Source organism: Lycium barbarum, chromosome 8 (assembly GCF_019175385.1).
Source record: "Lycium barbarum isolate Lr01 chromosome 8, ASM1917538v2, whole genome shotgun sequence".
NCBI lineage: Eukaryota > Viridiplantae > Streptophyta > Magnoliopsida > Solanales > Solanaceae > Lycium > Lycium barbarum.
In genome coordinates this window covers 129,415,461-129,429,199 of record NC_083344.1, presented here as the reverse complement: position 1 = coordinate 129,429,199, position 13,739 = coordinate 129,415,461, and the positions used below count along the sequence as shown (strand labels likewise).

At 30.0% G+C, this 13,739-nt stretch overlaps 1 protein-coding gene across 10 annotated transcripts; it reads right to left on the bottom strand.

Moving 5' to 3' along the window:
* Positions 1-3,244, bottom strand: LOC132607393 (serine/threonine-protein kinase Nek2-like). Of its 10 annotated transcripts, none has more exons than XR_009570260.1 (4): positions 2,715-3,232; positions 1,497-1,628; positions 1,234-1,347; positions 1-742 (listed from the first exon to the last, which is right to left on the bottom strand). XR_009570260.1 is itself a non-coding variant. In XM_060321343.1 (4 exons), the coding sequence occupies exons 2-4, from the start codon at positions 1,619-1,621 to the stop codon at positions 619-621; spliced, it is 330 nt and encodes a 109-aa protein (XP_060177326.1). In that variant the 5' UTR covers position 1,622; positions 2,715-3,244; the 3' UTR covers positions 1-618. The 10 variants fall into 10 exon arrangements, 5 of the variants coding, with proteins under 5 accessions (XP_060177326.1, XP_060177324.1, XP_060177325.1 ...); XR_009570262.1 differs by lacking the exon at positions 1,234-1,347 and adding an exon at positions 2,312-2,402 and having other exon boundaries at positions 1,497-1,622; positions 2,715-3,230; XR_009570261.1 differs by lacking the exon at positions 1,234-1,347 and adding an exon at positions 2,334-2,402 and having other exon boundaries at positions 2,715-3,228.
* Between the last annotated feature and the right edge of the window lie 10,495 nt (positions 3,245-13,739).

Here is a 13,739-nt window from a genome sequence, read left to right as displayed (position 1 = left end):
GAGTTGACGATTTTGTATTTAAACGTATGTCGGTTCAAAATTTATAGGTTTCCAACAATAGAACTTATAGGATGCTCCACTTATTTTCTTAATGTATTGGCCAGGATGATCACATAGTCCAGCATACTAAACAATTGCAGTTTTATCCCATGATTCAACTATTTAGAAAAAACTTCTCGAAGAAATAAGATTTAGCATGGGAAAACACCCCTCCAAAATATGCGACAGCATTAATTGTCAAACTGTTAATAGCACAGGAAGAATGATGTGGTATGAGAGTGATAATCCACGATGAGGCTGATTAGGAGAGATGTGAACACAAATAACTAATCATTGAATTTGTCAGTACCACTAGACCACTAAGAAAATGGGTCAAAAAAGAGACAGAATAAAATAAGTACATCAGTTTATCAAATTCTTTATGATGGAAACCTCATATAGTATAGCTCGCTATCGAAACTACAAGGAAAACTATTCAAGTAGACAATCTAAGACTAGATTGCTGATTTGAACCGCTAGATTATGTCATAGATATGGGGATATTTCATTGGTGGCTAAAGTTTGTGATCAACCAACTTAAAATTCAGCAACTTCGAAGAAAATAGTATTGGTTTTCAATTAATCATAGTACAAAAAAATTTCGGAGAACAAAATTAAGAACAGCAGTTGAAAGACCTCCTGATGGGCACTGCGCTTGGACTTTTCTGTCTGTTTCGTAAATGGTATCTTCTTCAGAACATACCTACAAGAAAAAGGAAAATCAGAACTCCGTAAAGTTGGATTTACATTACTTGTCTTTAAGTCAAAGTAGTCGTTTTTTGACAGAATGATAAGTGAAAATGTGCTGTGCAACTTTACATCAGTAAGAAATAGGATCATTTACGTTTCTGTGCTCAAGTACACTGCATTTCGTGTTCCTTAGTTTCTATTCTTTGATGAACGCTAATTAACAGAAACAATCAAACTTCAAGTAGAAGGAAGATTAATGGCACAAGAAAAGTTCTCCTCTATTTTCTTTTCATAGATAGGACCCTATGCATTAAGCTGAAACCATACTCCTTGAGACTGAAGTAGTACCCATATACATAAAAAAATGACAGCAATAGAATGCCGATCCTCGGGCTTTATTGTAAAGTTGCTATTCCATGGTAATCAAACCCCAAGAGAGCAAACCATCATCAAAACTAGCTTCTAAAAGATTCCCCTTTGAAATTCCAAGAAATGCAAATTTACCAGAACATGAACAACTCCAAGGAATGTATTAGTAAAGCAGATGCCAAGTTCAACAAATTTGCAGAAATGCTTATCCGAAACCTTGCACATACAGTTAAAATAGACATTCAATTCCTGCATAAAGCAAAAATATCTGAAACTTTGTGCTCGAAATTCTCAAATCCAAACTGACACAAACTGGCAAAGTAGGGAAACAGAAAGAGAAAATGCTCTTTCAGCAATAACCAGTAATATAAGGGGGGAATCCAGTACTATTAGCTTACTTCTTCTTCTCAGTTCGATGGAGAACCAGAAATGCAGTTCCAATAGCTCTTCTTCCCAACTGTTCTATCACCTCATAATCATCTGTCTTCGACTTGGTATCACTATCACCCTTCTGAGTCTCCATTCTGCCACTAAAACCACAAACATTACTCTGTTTACCCACATTGCAATTAAAGAATCGACCTTTCTGTAAATTGCGCTGATTCTTGAACTCGCCCAACTCAAAACTTAGGCAAACATTACACTATACAATAAATTTACAGTTAAAGATTCAATATTTCTGTTAATTGAACTGATTCTTGAACTCAACCAACATAAAACTTATGAAAACACTACACTTTACAATAAATTACAGTTAAAGATTCAATCTTTCTGCTAATTGAACAGAACTCACCCAACTCAAAACTTAAGCAAAACTTTCAGTGCTTAAATTACAGTTGAAGATTTAATCTTTCTGTTAATTGAACTGATTCCTGAACTGACCCAATTCAAAACTTAGGCAACATTACAATTTTACAGTGAAATTACAGTTAAAGATTCAGTCTTTGTGCAAATTGAACTGATTCTTGAACTCACCCAACATAAAACTTAGGCAAACATTGCACTTTACAATAAATTTACAGTTAGATTCAATCTTTCTGTAAATTGAACTAGTTCTTGAACTCACCCAACTCAAAACTTAGGCATACATTACACTTTACAATAAAAATACAGTTAAAGATTCAATCTTTCTGCTACTTGAACTCACCCATCTCAAAATTTATGCAAATCTTTCAGTGCTAAAATTACAGTCAAAGATCAATCTTTTTGTTACCTGAACAAGTTCTTGAACTCACCCAACTCAAAATGTAGGCAAATCTTTAAGGGTCAACACTGAAATCCTTGCAACTACAAGCAAATCTTGACTTCACCCCAGCAAAAAAACAGATTATGGAACTTAGGTCTTTGAGATTGTTTGAAGTATGGGGCTTGCAATGAATTGGGATAATGCTGTACTTGTACTTATGATGTAAGAGCTGCAACTATACACTGAACAATAAAATTACAGCTAAAGATCCAGTCTTTCTGTTATTTGAACAAGTTCTTGAACTCACCCAACTCAAAACTTAGGCAAACATTACATTTACAATGATATTACAGCTAAAGATTCAATCTTTTTGTTAATTTACATTAAAAAATTCAATCTTTTTGCTAATTGAGCTGATTCTTGAACTCACCCAAGTCAAAATGTGGCAAATCTTTCAGGTTCAGCACTGAAATCCTTGCAACTACAAGCAAATCTTGACTTCACTCCAGCAAAAAATTAAAAGACTTTGAAACTTGGGTTTTTGAGATTGTTTAAGTATGGGGCTTGAAATGAATTGGGACAATGCTGTACTTGTATTTATTGATGTAAGAGCTGCAACTATACTTACTGTACGTTTGTTTGTGAGTGAGAATATGAGAGGGCCCGAATAAGGAGGATCTGTAGTAGGGGCTAACATTTAGGAAGGCAACAACACTATAATTAAAGCTGCATTGGATTTGCCAATATCTCATATATTATAGTTTAATGGAAACTTAATGCACATAGAAAACAGGTCTAATGAAACAAAAAATTAGATTCTAAAGTTGATATTGTTATTAACATAATGCACCAGTTTGTATCTTAGTGATTTGTAGAGTAAATAATTAACACAGGAATATTACTGTTAAAACAATTACTCTGTTTCGTTTTAAGTATTTGGCGGGTGCAGAATTTAACATAGAAAGAAAAACATGTGAAATTTATAGTACGTGTATACATGTCATGACGATTGGCAATAAAAGTTTATATTATTTAGATAAATGAGAAATTTAAAATTACATTATTTATGAATATATATTTATTTTTTGAATAATATACAAAATGAAGTATTAGCTACCTAATATGTTATGAATAAATAGGTTATAGCTATAGTAGATAAAAATACGTTAATATTTTTTTAAAAAAAATATTATCAATGGATATAAGTTAAAATTACTTATGGGAAAACGACAAAACAACACAGAGAGATGGAGAGGCATAGTCAAGAAAAGCAACATTAGACCAGTATAATAATATGGTAATCAATATTGAATTACTCCCTCTATCCCAAAAAAATTATCCTCCTTTCCTTTTTAGTCTATCCCAAAAAGATTGTCTCATTTCTATATTTAGAAATAATTTAACTTTATGAGATGATTTACAGCCACAAAAATATTTAAGGTTTATTTTAGACCACACATTTCAAAAGTTTTCCTTTATTTCTTAAACTTTATGCTAAGTCAAAAGAGGACAATCTTTTTGGGACCAAGGGAGTATTACAATTTGGAAAATGTGTGCATGAGGGAAAAATATAAAAACAAAAAAAATGTTTTTCTGCAAAATATTAAATTCACTGCCTTTAATCATATCACAAGAGGCTTGAGGGTTGGGAATGGAAAATTTTGTTAGGTCACTGCCATGATGTCACCGATCACCATCCTCAACTACTGCTACTTGTTTTTAAATACAATTAAAATGATAAAATTGGTATTACATCATATTTAAGTGTCTCTTTATTTTTAATTTCTTTAGGCTATTTGCTACCTATTGGCACCTAATTGATAATAATTCTCACTGAACATGTAATAGTCTGGTGTGCCTAAATTGCTCTTTTAGGAAGAAAAACGACAATTAAAGTCAAATTCCAACAACCAAAATGCTGCTACAAGGCAAATATTTAAACCTAAAAAGACAAAAAAGAAATCAAGAAGACAAGGCATGCCAATAGAATGCAAATTTGGCTACATTATTTTAAAGATGAAAAAAAAAGGCATATTCTTCTGCAATTTTTTGTTGATTACATTTTTTTTTCTCCCTCATTATTAATCCACAACAGTAACTATTTTGATTAGTTTGCATAGCAAGGGATATGTACTCGAATTTTGTCGGTGGAATCGATTAGGCACTTTCCTCAAAAAGGTGACACTGAAATATGAAATAAATGTTTGGATTTTGTGATGCCATATTGCTCCCTATTTGACCCACCGCTTGATAATGCTAGAAAAAGATACATTATTTAAGAAATCAAATGTTGAAAATCATAAAAACGACAGAATGACCCGTTTTTTGTTATAGTGGATAATTTGGTATCTGAAACCTACCGATCAACTCGCTTAAAAATTTAACCCAAAAAAAAAAATTGCTTAAATTCTTGTTATGTATGACTCATTTAAGGAGAAGTATTTCACCATTTTGGAGACTCAAACTCAAAACTTGTAGGATCTTAATAGTTCAGTTGGTTGACTACCTGAACTTCTATTTTTCTAGCTTTTTATACGTAAAGTCCTTAATAATTCTTTTTCAATTGATAACGTAATTAATCCATTTAAATATGTCTCTTGAGACATTGTTAATCTTAGGTAAGAAATTATTAATTTTAATTTCGAAAACTTCTTTTTGGTGAGACAATTGTCACGAGATCTGTTAACATTACTCAATAAGGAATATAAAAGTACATTTCTCAACTTATTTTGATTATTTGAGAAAGTATCAAGATTTTTATCTGATCGAGTATATCGATTTGAGTATCATCTCGACTTGTACTGCTTCTCTTAACACTTAATCCGTCGAAAAATAAGTCTAAACAATCAATATCAGTGGTCATTATATTTTACACACCATTCAAAGTTAATAAACTATCATACCAAATAGGCATACCCAATAAAAACTCAAAATTATCAAACTCATATATATGTTGTGAAATAAGTAGCTTCACTTTTAGTTTTTGGATTATCACTAACATCTACTAATTTTAATAAAGCATTTTTTATTTGTGGAGCTTGAAATGTTATTGCTTTTATACTTTCGATACGACTTTCCCAACGTGTTTGTGACAATAATTTTAAAGTAGGTTGGGTACACTATCTTTTAAAACCTTCTACTACTTATTAGAAGAAGAAAAAGAGTGAATATATACGTTGTATCACTCCAAAAAAATATATAATATTCACACAAGAACTAGTCATATCACAAAGTATCAAATTTAAATTACGACAATATTAAAAAAACAATATACAACTTTATTAGAAAAAAATGGGCCTCCAAAATATGGGGCCTAAAGCACTTGCTTGAGTTGCTTTATGCTTCAGCCGGCTATGTTTGTTTGTGAGGGTTCGAATCCCCACATTATAATCCTCTTTCTATCTCTTATGTAATAATTTAAAAAAAAAAATCAAAACTTTTAATTAAAAATAAAAAGATCACATTCAACTCTACAACCCCTTAATACTATACTCAAATTGAGTAGTTAACTTCATGCACGCACGTTAATTTGTCTAAGCCCCTTTTTTGCTCTCCTTCAGACAATAAATCGAAGAAAATGATCTTTTATGTCACCTTACCATTTGAAGAAAAAAAATTATCCTACAAAGATTTATTGTGAAAAAGGTACAAAGATTTATTGTGAAAATGGTCACTCAATTTAATTTTACATGATCAAATCATTTTTAAAATAATTATTGGTATAAAGCTTCACATAATTAGTGAAACAGATTACCTAAAAGTAAGATATGCAATTTTCTTACGATAAGATAAATAGTTCTAGAAAAAGTTACACTATACGTATATGTGTCGGATATCCCACACCGATTATAGATGGAATACTTGATCTTTTTATATGGTCTTCTCATCCCAACTTAATTGTTTCCTCAATATTGAGTTTCGTATTATACTGTCCAGGCTTCAATACAGGGAGTGGCAAATCACATCGAGTTATACAAGATACTTGATTTTCTTAAATAGTTTTAAACCATTCTTACCTCATAAGTTAGTTTTTGAATTTGAGTTAGACTCGGATTCCATTTTCTTATTAATATGCGAGTCATATTCTAATAAAATTTGTGCAGTCAGCTTTTTAAATTTCTCACTCGGTATCTGATATATACATTGGAACTCGATTACATATGCATAGCATGTCGCGCGAGGAGGTCCCACAATATAGATAAAGCGCTCCCTAACAAAGACGATTATGTACTGTACCCAGCAGGACTCGAACTCGTAACTTCTAAATAAGAATGAAAGAATATTTATCACTCCACTATATAACTCTCGTTGGACCTCAGAGGCAGACCTAGGATTTTAAGACGGCGGGGGCACTATTATCTTAACATAAACGTCAACAAAAAATTTAATGACGACTGAGGGATAATACTGTGTCGGACTGGTCACTAATAGTGTAGCACTGACGAAAATACAAGTATATAGGTTAACTATGTGTAATAAATAAAATTTAACATAGTGAAGCAAATGAAATAGATAGCTCAGGGGCTAAGGCTGTGTAACATATGGTGACAATGCAGGTTCGAATCTGGGCGAGTTCATTTAACGCTTATTGTTTTCCTAAAAATAGGGTCAAAAAAATAATTAGAAGTGACATTCGGGTTCGACCCGGGGTGACATGTAAGGGAAGCAGCAATTGCAACCAACGTGCCCCAAAGACACTTTCATTTGTTAGAGTGCACAATTAAATATATACTAATTTCTTAAGATATATATACATATAGATACATAATTTTTTTTCGAAGGGTGGGAGCGCACTCCAACCCTTCCATATAGGTCCGTCTATGTGGTTGGTAACGTAATTGATTAAGCATATGAATAGGGAGCCATGATACACTTGAACAGATAGGTAGGAATGGATTGTCCCTACTCATGAGTCATGACAACACGTATTGTTTTTGATGATTCAATTTCCACAGCGATCTTGAAAATTACAACGTCTCCTTCGAGTATGTAAATACTCTAATAGAGTTTTTTCTTTTTTCGGTATCACAATTAGTGGGGCCCAATTCCCCATAAATAGAGATGGAATCTTGAGACAACTAATTAAGAGGTCAAAAATCCTTATGTTTAATTATCTTGTTACTTTCAGTTTACTTTAGAACACATCATCAGGACGTGGAACATAATCTAATTTAATCTAATTGCATACGAAGTTCGATATTTGTAATTGAAACTTGAGACATTAACTTAATTGGACTAGTTTTGTCAAACTATAAGTAAACAGATTAGATAACCAGCCCACAGGGTACAAAACAGAATAATAAACAAGAATATTTGAGCCTCAAGTGGTAAGAATTTGACAAGCAACTCCCATAATCCACCCATCTCAAATATTAGTTTTTTTGACGAATTAAATTTGATTTAAGATATTTGACATACTAAGTTTGCAAATCAAAGGTCTATAGAGTACTTTTTATTGTTTTTCAAATTTACCCTTAATTACTACTCTAATCAGTGGAGTATTAATTAGGAGATATTTAAAGGGGAGATAAGCTTAAGGGGCATAGTTTACAAATATTTTAACTAAAGTTATTAAATATATTTTTTAGGCGTGCAAAAATCTTAAAAGACGACAACTAATATATACGAGAATAAGATGGAGTGATAATACTAGTAGTGGTATACTACCTATGTCCCAATTTATGTGACACCATTTAACTTGACACGGAGTTTAAGAAAGAAATAAAGATTTTTGAAATGTGTGGTCCAAAATAAGTCTTATATAAATGAGTGGCTGTAAATCATTTCATAAAGTTAAATTATTTCTAAATATAGAAAGGTGACATTCTTTTTTAGACAAACCAAAAAAGAAATAGTGTCACATAAATCGGGTAACATCTAGTAATACCTTTGGTTGAAGATTGAAAAGGCAAGAAAATACACAATCTTGTATGGATTGGGTTGCGTCAATAGACACGAATCAATGCAACATGCGCAGCCCATTTGCACTTATGTTTGCCCATGTTGCTTGAAGCTTGACAAGCTTAGCTTGTTCGTGTTATACGAATATTCTCATTCTAAATTATCTTTGTTACTTATTATACATATCTTACAATTCAGGATAAAAAAAATTAAAAATAAAAATTCTGGTGATTCATTGAAAATTGTTTTCCAATTTGTTTCAGAGTCACTACAAGTCTACAAGATTGTTAATTCGCCTGAACTTGTGGCAAGTTTATTCATCAAAATTTTTGAATGATCCTTCAGGATATTTTGTATGAAATCATATTGATCCGTCATGAGTTTGTTTTCTGTGATCCATGTGAATTGAAGTCCAATTGCACTTTCTAGCGGAGGTAGCTTTCAGACTTATCCTCTTTTAAAAAAAAAATTAAAAAAATGGATATCCTTTTTTCTCCTCTCTTTTTCATCTTTGTTTTTCTTGTTTCGAATATCTTTTATTTTAAAAATAAAGTGGTCCTGGGAATATATATGTATGGAGAGAGAGTTCAATTTCAGTTTAGTTGTATTCAAATTGAGGAAGAAAGAGAAGGAAATGGAGACAGCTCTATAGTGGGATTCGAATCAGCACTAAAGAAAAATCATGTACTCGAAATGATAGAACGACGTGGCATTATTTATCAAGGTTTGACATTAAGAGCCTGTTTGGAAAGCCATCTGGTAATTGGAATTGGTGTAATTACTACCCTAGTAACTACACAGCCTAGTAATTATACAGTATTGTAATTACAACGACCTGTTTGTTTGTCATAATGTAATTACAGTGTAATTACAAGCGTGTTGTTTGGTTACACAAGTGTAATTACACAATTAGTTTAATTTAAAATTAAAATTTAACTATAAAAAATTTAAAATTAATATTTAAAAAATATGAGCCTTTATAAATGATATTAAATTAGTTATTTAACAATACATTGTTTCTTGAAAATATGTTAATTAATAATCATATATTTGTAACTAATATTGTAAAAAATAATTGATATATAATTTAAAATTAATAATATTTTAATTTTAATTTTAATTGATTATAAAAATTAAAAGCGTACCTTTTTTGTGAGAACATCATGGGATTGGATGTTTGACAAAAAAAGAATATTTATAAATATAATGTCATAACACTATTCAAATGTTTGACAATAATTATATCAACTGTAAGTGAAAAATAAACAACATGTAATGTGAAATAACAAGTCAATAGTACTAATGCAAATATTTTTAAAATGGAAAATATAACCTGAATTCAAAATCCGAAAGAATATTTTTAACATAATACTCTTACATCAAATTCTAACATTACATTGTAAGTAAGTTTCAACGTAACATAAGTAAATGCTCCTATAATTCAAAATAAAGGGAAAATATAGGTCAATAACCTCATTCACAACGAAATTTTACTTTAATAACGTACTTTTTATATGCCAAATTTGCTAATGACTCATTATTTCTAATATTAAGAGATGTAGTTTCAAAAATTAGAATATTAACACGGTTATGCTAAATGAATAAAATAAAAACCTAAAAAAAGTACGAGCAATTACATGAAACCACAAGAAGTAAAGGTTGTGAATGAAAAGAAAGGAAATGAAATATAAATTCTATAAAAAGAAAAATATATTTTAAAAAATACAAATGATTAAAAAATAAAAAAAATAAAAAATAATAGAAATAAAAATTAAATTAGAAAAGAAAAGAAATTAAAATTAAATAATAGAGATAACAAATAAATTAAAAAGGAAAAAAACTAAAAAGTAACCCTGTAATTACAAGGTGTAGTTACACTCAATTCTCAGCCACCCCTTGAGAATTGGAGAGTGTAATTACACCCTCTCAATTACACTCAATTCCCACCTAACTGTGTAATTACCTGGTCAAACAAACAAGCGAAACTGTATAATTACACTCAATTACAATTACCTGAGTGGCTTTCCCAACAGGCCCTAAAAGTAGCAGAACTTATTACTAACACTAGTGAAATTGTTCACGCTTTGCGCGGTCATATAAGACCTTATTAAATTTTGATTTATTTATTTATAATACCCAACTATTAAAAGTAATCACAAAATACATTTTTAAATCTAAAGTATTTTTAAATTTTCTATAAAAAAATAAACCTTATTAAACTTACATTTTTTTTTCTATTACCCAAATATAAAAAATAATCACAAATGATGTTTTGTGAAATTTAAAGTATTTATAATTTTCATAAGATTCAACTGTTGTATATATTTCAAAAATTAAATTAAAAGTCAAAATAAATAAAAATATCACCAACATTCTTAGTAATATATATATATATATATATATATACACTACGCAATAACAACAAAAAGCCTAAAACTCGAAATATTTTCTGAAAGAGTTGATTTTTTGTTATGTGATAGAAAAAACTCATGTGTTGGATGATTTTCAATTACTTGGAGCCAAAGAATGCTCAATTACTTGGAGCCAAAGAACGCTAAGATGTGGAGGAGAATTGAAGAGCTCGTGTAGCACACTTGGAGCCCAAGTCATTTTATGCCTATAAAATGAGAGGCAATTCGTCTTTGTTTATCATCCCAAAAAAATCATAAATCCTTTGTAGTGAGTAAAGAGTTGAGGGAGCAATTCTCTTAGGTGTAATTAAAAAATCTCCCATTCCTTTGCCAATAATATAAAGGCAGTTGTTCTATGGTGGATGTAGGATCATTTTGATCTGAACCGCGTTAAATCTTGTGTTCTTTCTTTTACGTTTCCGCTAACATTTTCCGTATCAAACACAACATATATTATATAAAACATAGCTTTCAGATATTGAGGACACTTTGAGAAACTAAAAATAGATTTAAAAATTTCAGAATATCTTTTGCATGACATATACATATTCATGGTGTTTAGATAGAGGAATAAGGTTGAAAAATATGTGAAAGACACAAAAAAATTATTACGAAATTAAACACTGGAAAACAATAGCTTATTCATCTATCTACAACAAACTATCATAAACTCCGATTTGACTGCAATAACTTTTTAGAATAACTATCAACATTAGATAATTCTCTCATCAATTTAACACAATGATTCACCTCAATCCTCAGCTTGTTATCCCTTTTCTTCTCAACTTGTCGTTCAAAGTTTCATTATCCCGATAGCTTCATCCAACGCCTCTAACACGGAGGGTAACTGGTATGCCTTTTTTTGTCTCTTTATATATCTATCTGCATCATTTGATTTGTCGTAGATTTCATGAACACATCAGGGTGCATAACGTCAAAATTATAAGAAATTTATATGTTTACAACTCATATACACATGCAAAAATTATTAACAAAACCTTTGGGGTGCGACCCTCTTTCGAATTCTGCTAACCCGATATGCTTTGTTCACCGTGTTTTTTTTTTTTGGAATGACAAAACAATTTATTGATTTAATAAAAACAGTATAGAGAGCCAAAACATCATTACAAGAAGTGCTCTCACGTGTTATAAAAGAAGACAAAAACAAATTAAAAAATGACGAATTTGTCATCAGAATAAGAGATAAAGCAAAGATTTCACCATCAAAGCCCATATCAGAAGAGGTTTTTTGATGGCATTTCAGAAGGCATACAAAAGTTCTTTTGAGAATATAAAGAATTTATAGTCTGGAGTCCAAACAATATATGATGAAAGAACATCTTCAAATATGGTAATGGGGGAGAAGAAATGGTGGTGGACAAACTTAGAAAGCTGATAGTGGGCTTTTAATTCTCCATTAGTATACAACAATTAATTATTAATATAGTAACTTAACAGAACAAATACTTAATTAGCATAGCAATTACAAATGAAAAACCTCTACCGTTAACGATCATATCATCTGCTGAAGAAACCAATCGGATACAATAATAATTAATACACAATGAATTAAATGAAACTCAATAAATAGAGTAGATTATTAATTATTTTTTAACTAAAAGATAAGGGAAAATATATTTAAAAAAAGAAAATAAAAGATAAATAAGAATAGTGATCATAAATGCGTCACATTATCTTGTCTATGCCTAACTTTATATTATATATGATATAAATATAAATTTTATTTTATTAAAAAGAAAAAAGAGATAAAAACGAAACGTAAACAATAAAGTTGGACCTGGACGGCTAAGAACAGGAGAAGAGCTTGTGGATGACTTGCCCCATGGCCCCACACTCCAAAAAGAGTTTTGTTTGACAGCTAATGTAACTTTTTAGTCCTAAACAGAAACATAAAGTATTGTTACGTGGTGGAGAAAAGGACCAAAATCATCCATAATGTTTGGGTTTCGATCAAAATCATACATATTCTTTCACATGGAGCACTAATAGTACATTATGTTTGCATAAGTGGTGCACTTTTAGTCAAACTCCCAAATAAATTTAACGGAAAAGAACAAAAATGCCCCTGAACTTTTAGAAAAGGTATAAAAATACCCTTTATTCATCTATTTTGCTAAAACTACCCCTCAATTCAACTTTTTGGCTCATTTATTCCCCTTGACTAACGGACAACACTAATTTTAAAAAAATAAAAAAATAAATTGCAGATGACATTTTATTACTGAAAAATTGATTTATTCTTTTAAAAAGAAATCTGAAAACTCGTTATTTGTAGAATAAGGAAAAATAATTTTTCAACATCCGTTTCTTTAAAAAACAAATGTAGTAAGCCTATATATATATATATATATATATATATATATATATATATATATATATATATAACAGAATTGGATTTTCATTAAAACATGTGGAATTTTTTTAAGTTTGGAAAACTTTTTTTAACGGGTGGAAACCCCTTTTTTTTTTTTTAGAAAATTCAATTTTTAAATTTGAAAAACTGATTGTTTTTTTAAGTAAAATGTGCAAAACTAATACTCCACAATTTTCTTCTAGATTTAAAAAAAAAAAAAAGATAGTTTTCTGTTTTTTTTTTTAAACACAGTTTTTCCATAAAAAATTTAATTTTTTCAGATTTTTATAAAAATCCAATTTTTCACATTTTGAAAAGAAAAAAAAAATAGTGTTGTCCGTTAGTCAAGGTTTTACTCGTTAAAAAAAAGTTTTCCAAATTTAAAAAAAAATCAAATTTAAAAAAATTCCAAGTTTTCAGATTTCTTTTTAAAAGAATAAATCAATTTTTCAGTAATAAAATGTCATGTGCAATTTATTTTTTTATTTTTTTAAAATTAGTGTTGTCCGTTAGTCAAGGGGAATAAATGAGCCAAAAAGTTGAATTGAGGGGTAGTTTTAGCAAAATAGATGAATAAAGGGTATTTTTATACCTTTTCTAAAAGTTCAGGGGCATTTTTGTTCTTTTCCGTTAAATTTATTTGGGAGTTTGATTAAAAGTGCACCACTTATGCAAACATAATGTACTATTAGTGCTCCATGTGAAAGAATATGTATGATTTTGATCCAAACCCAAACATTATGGATGATTTTGGTCCTTTTCTCTTACG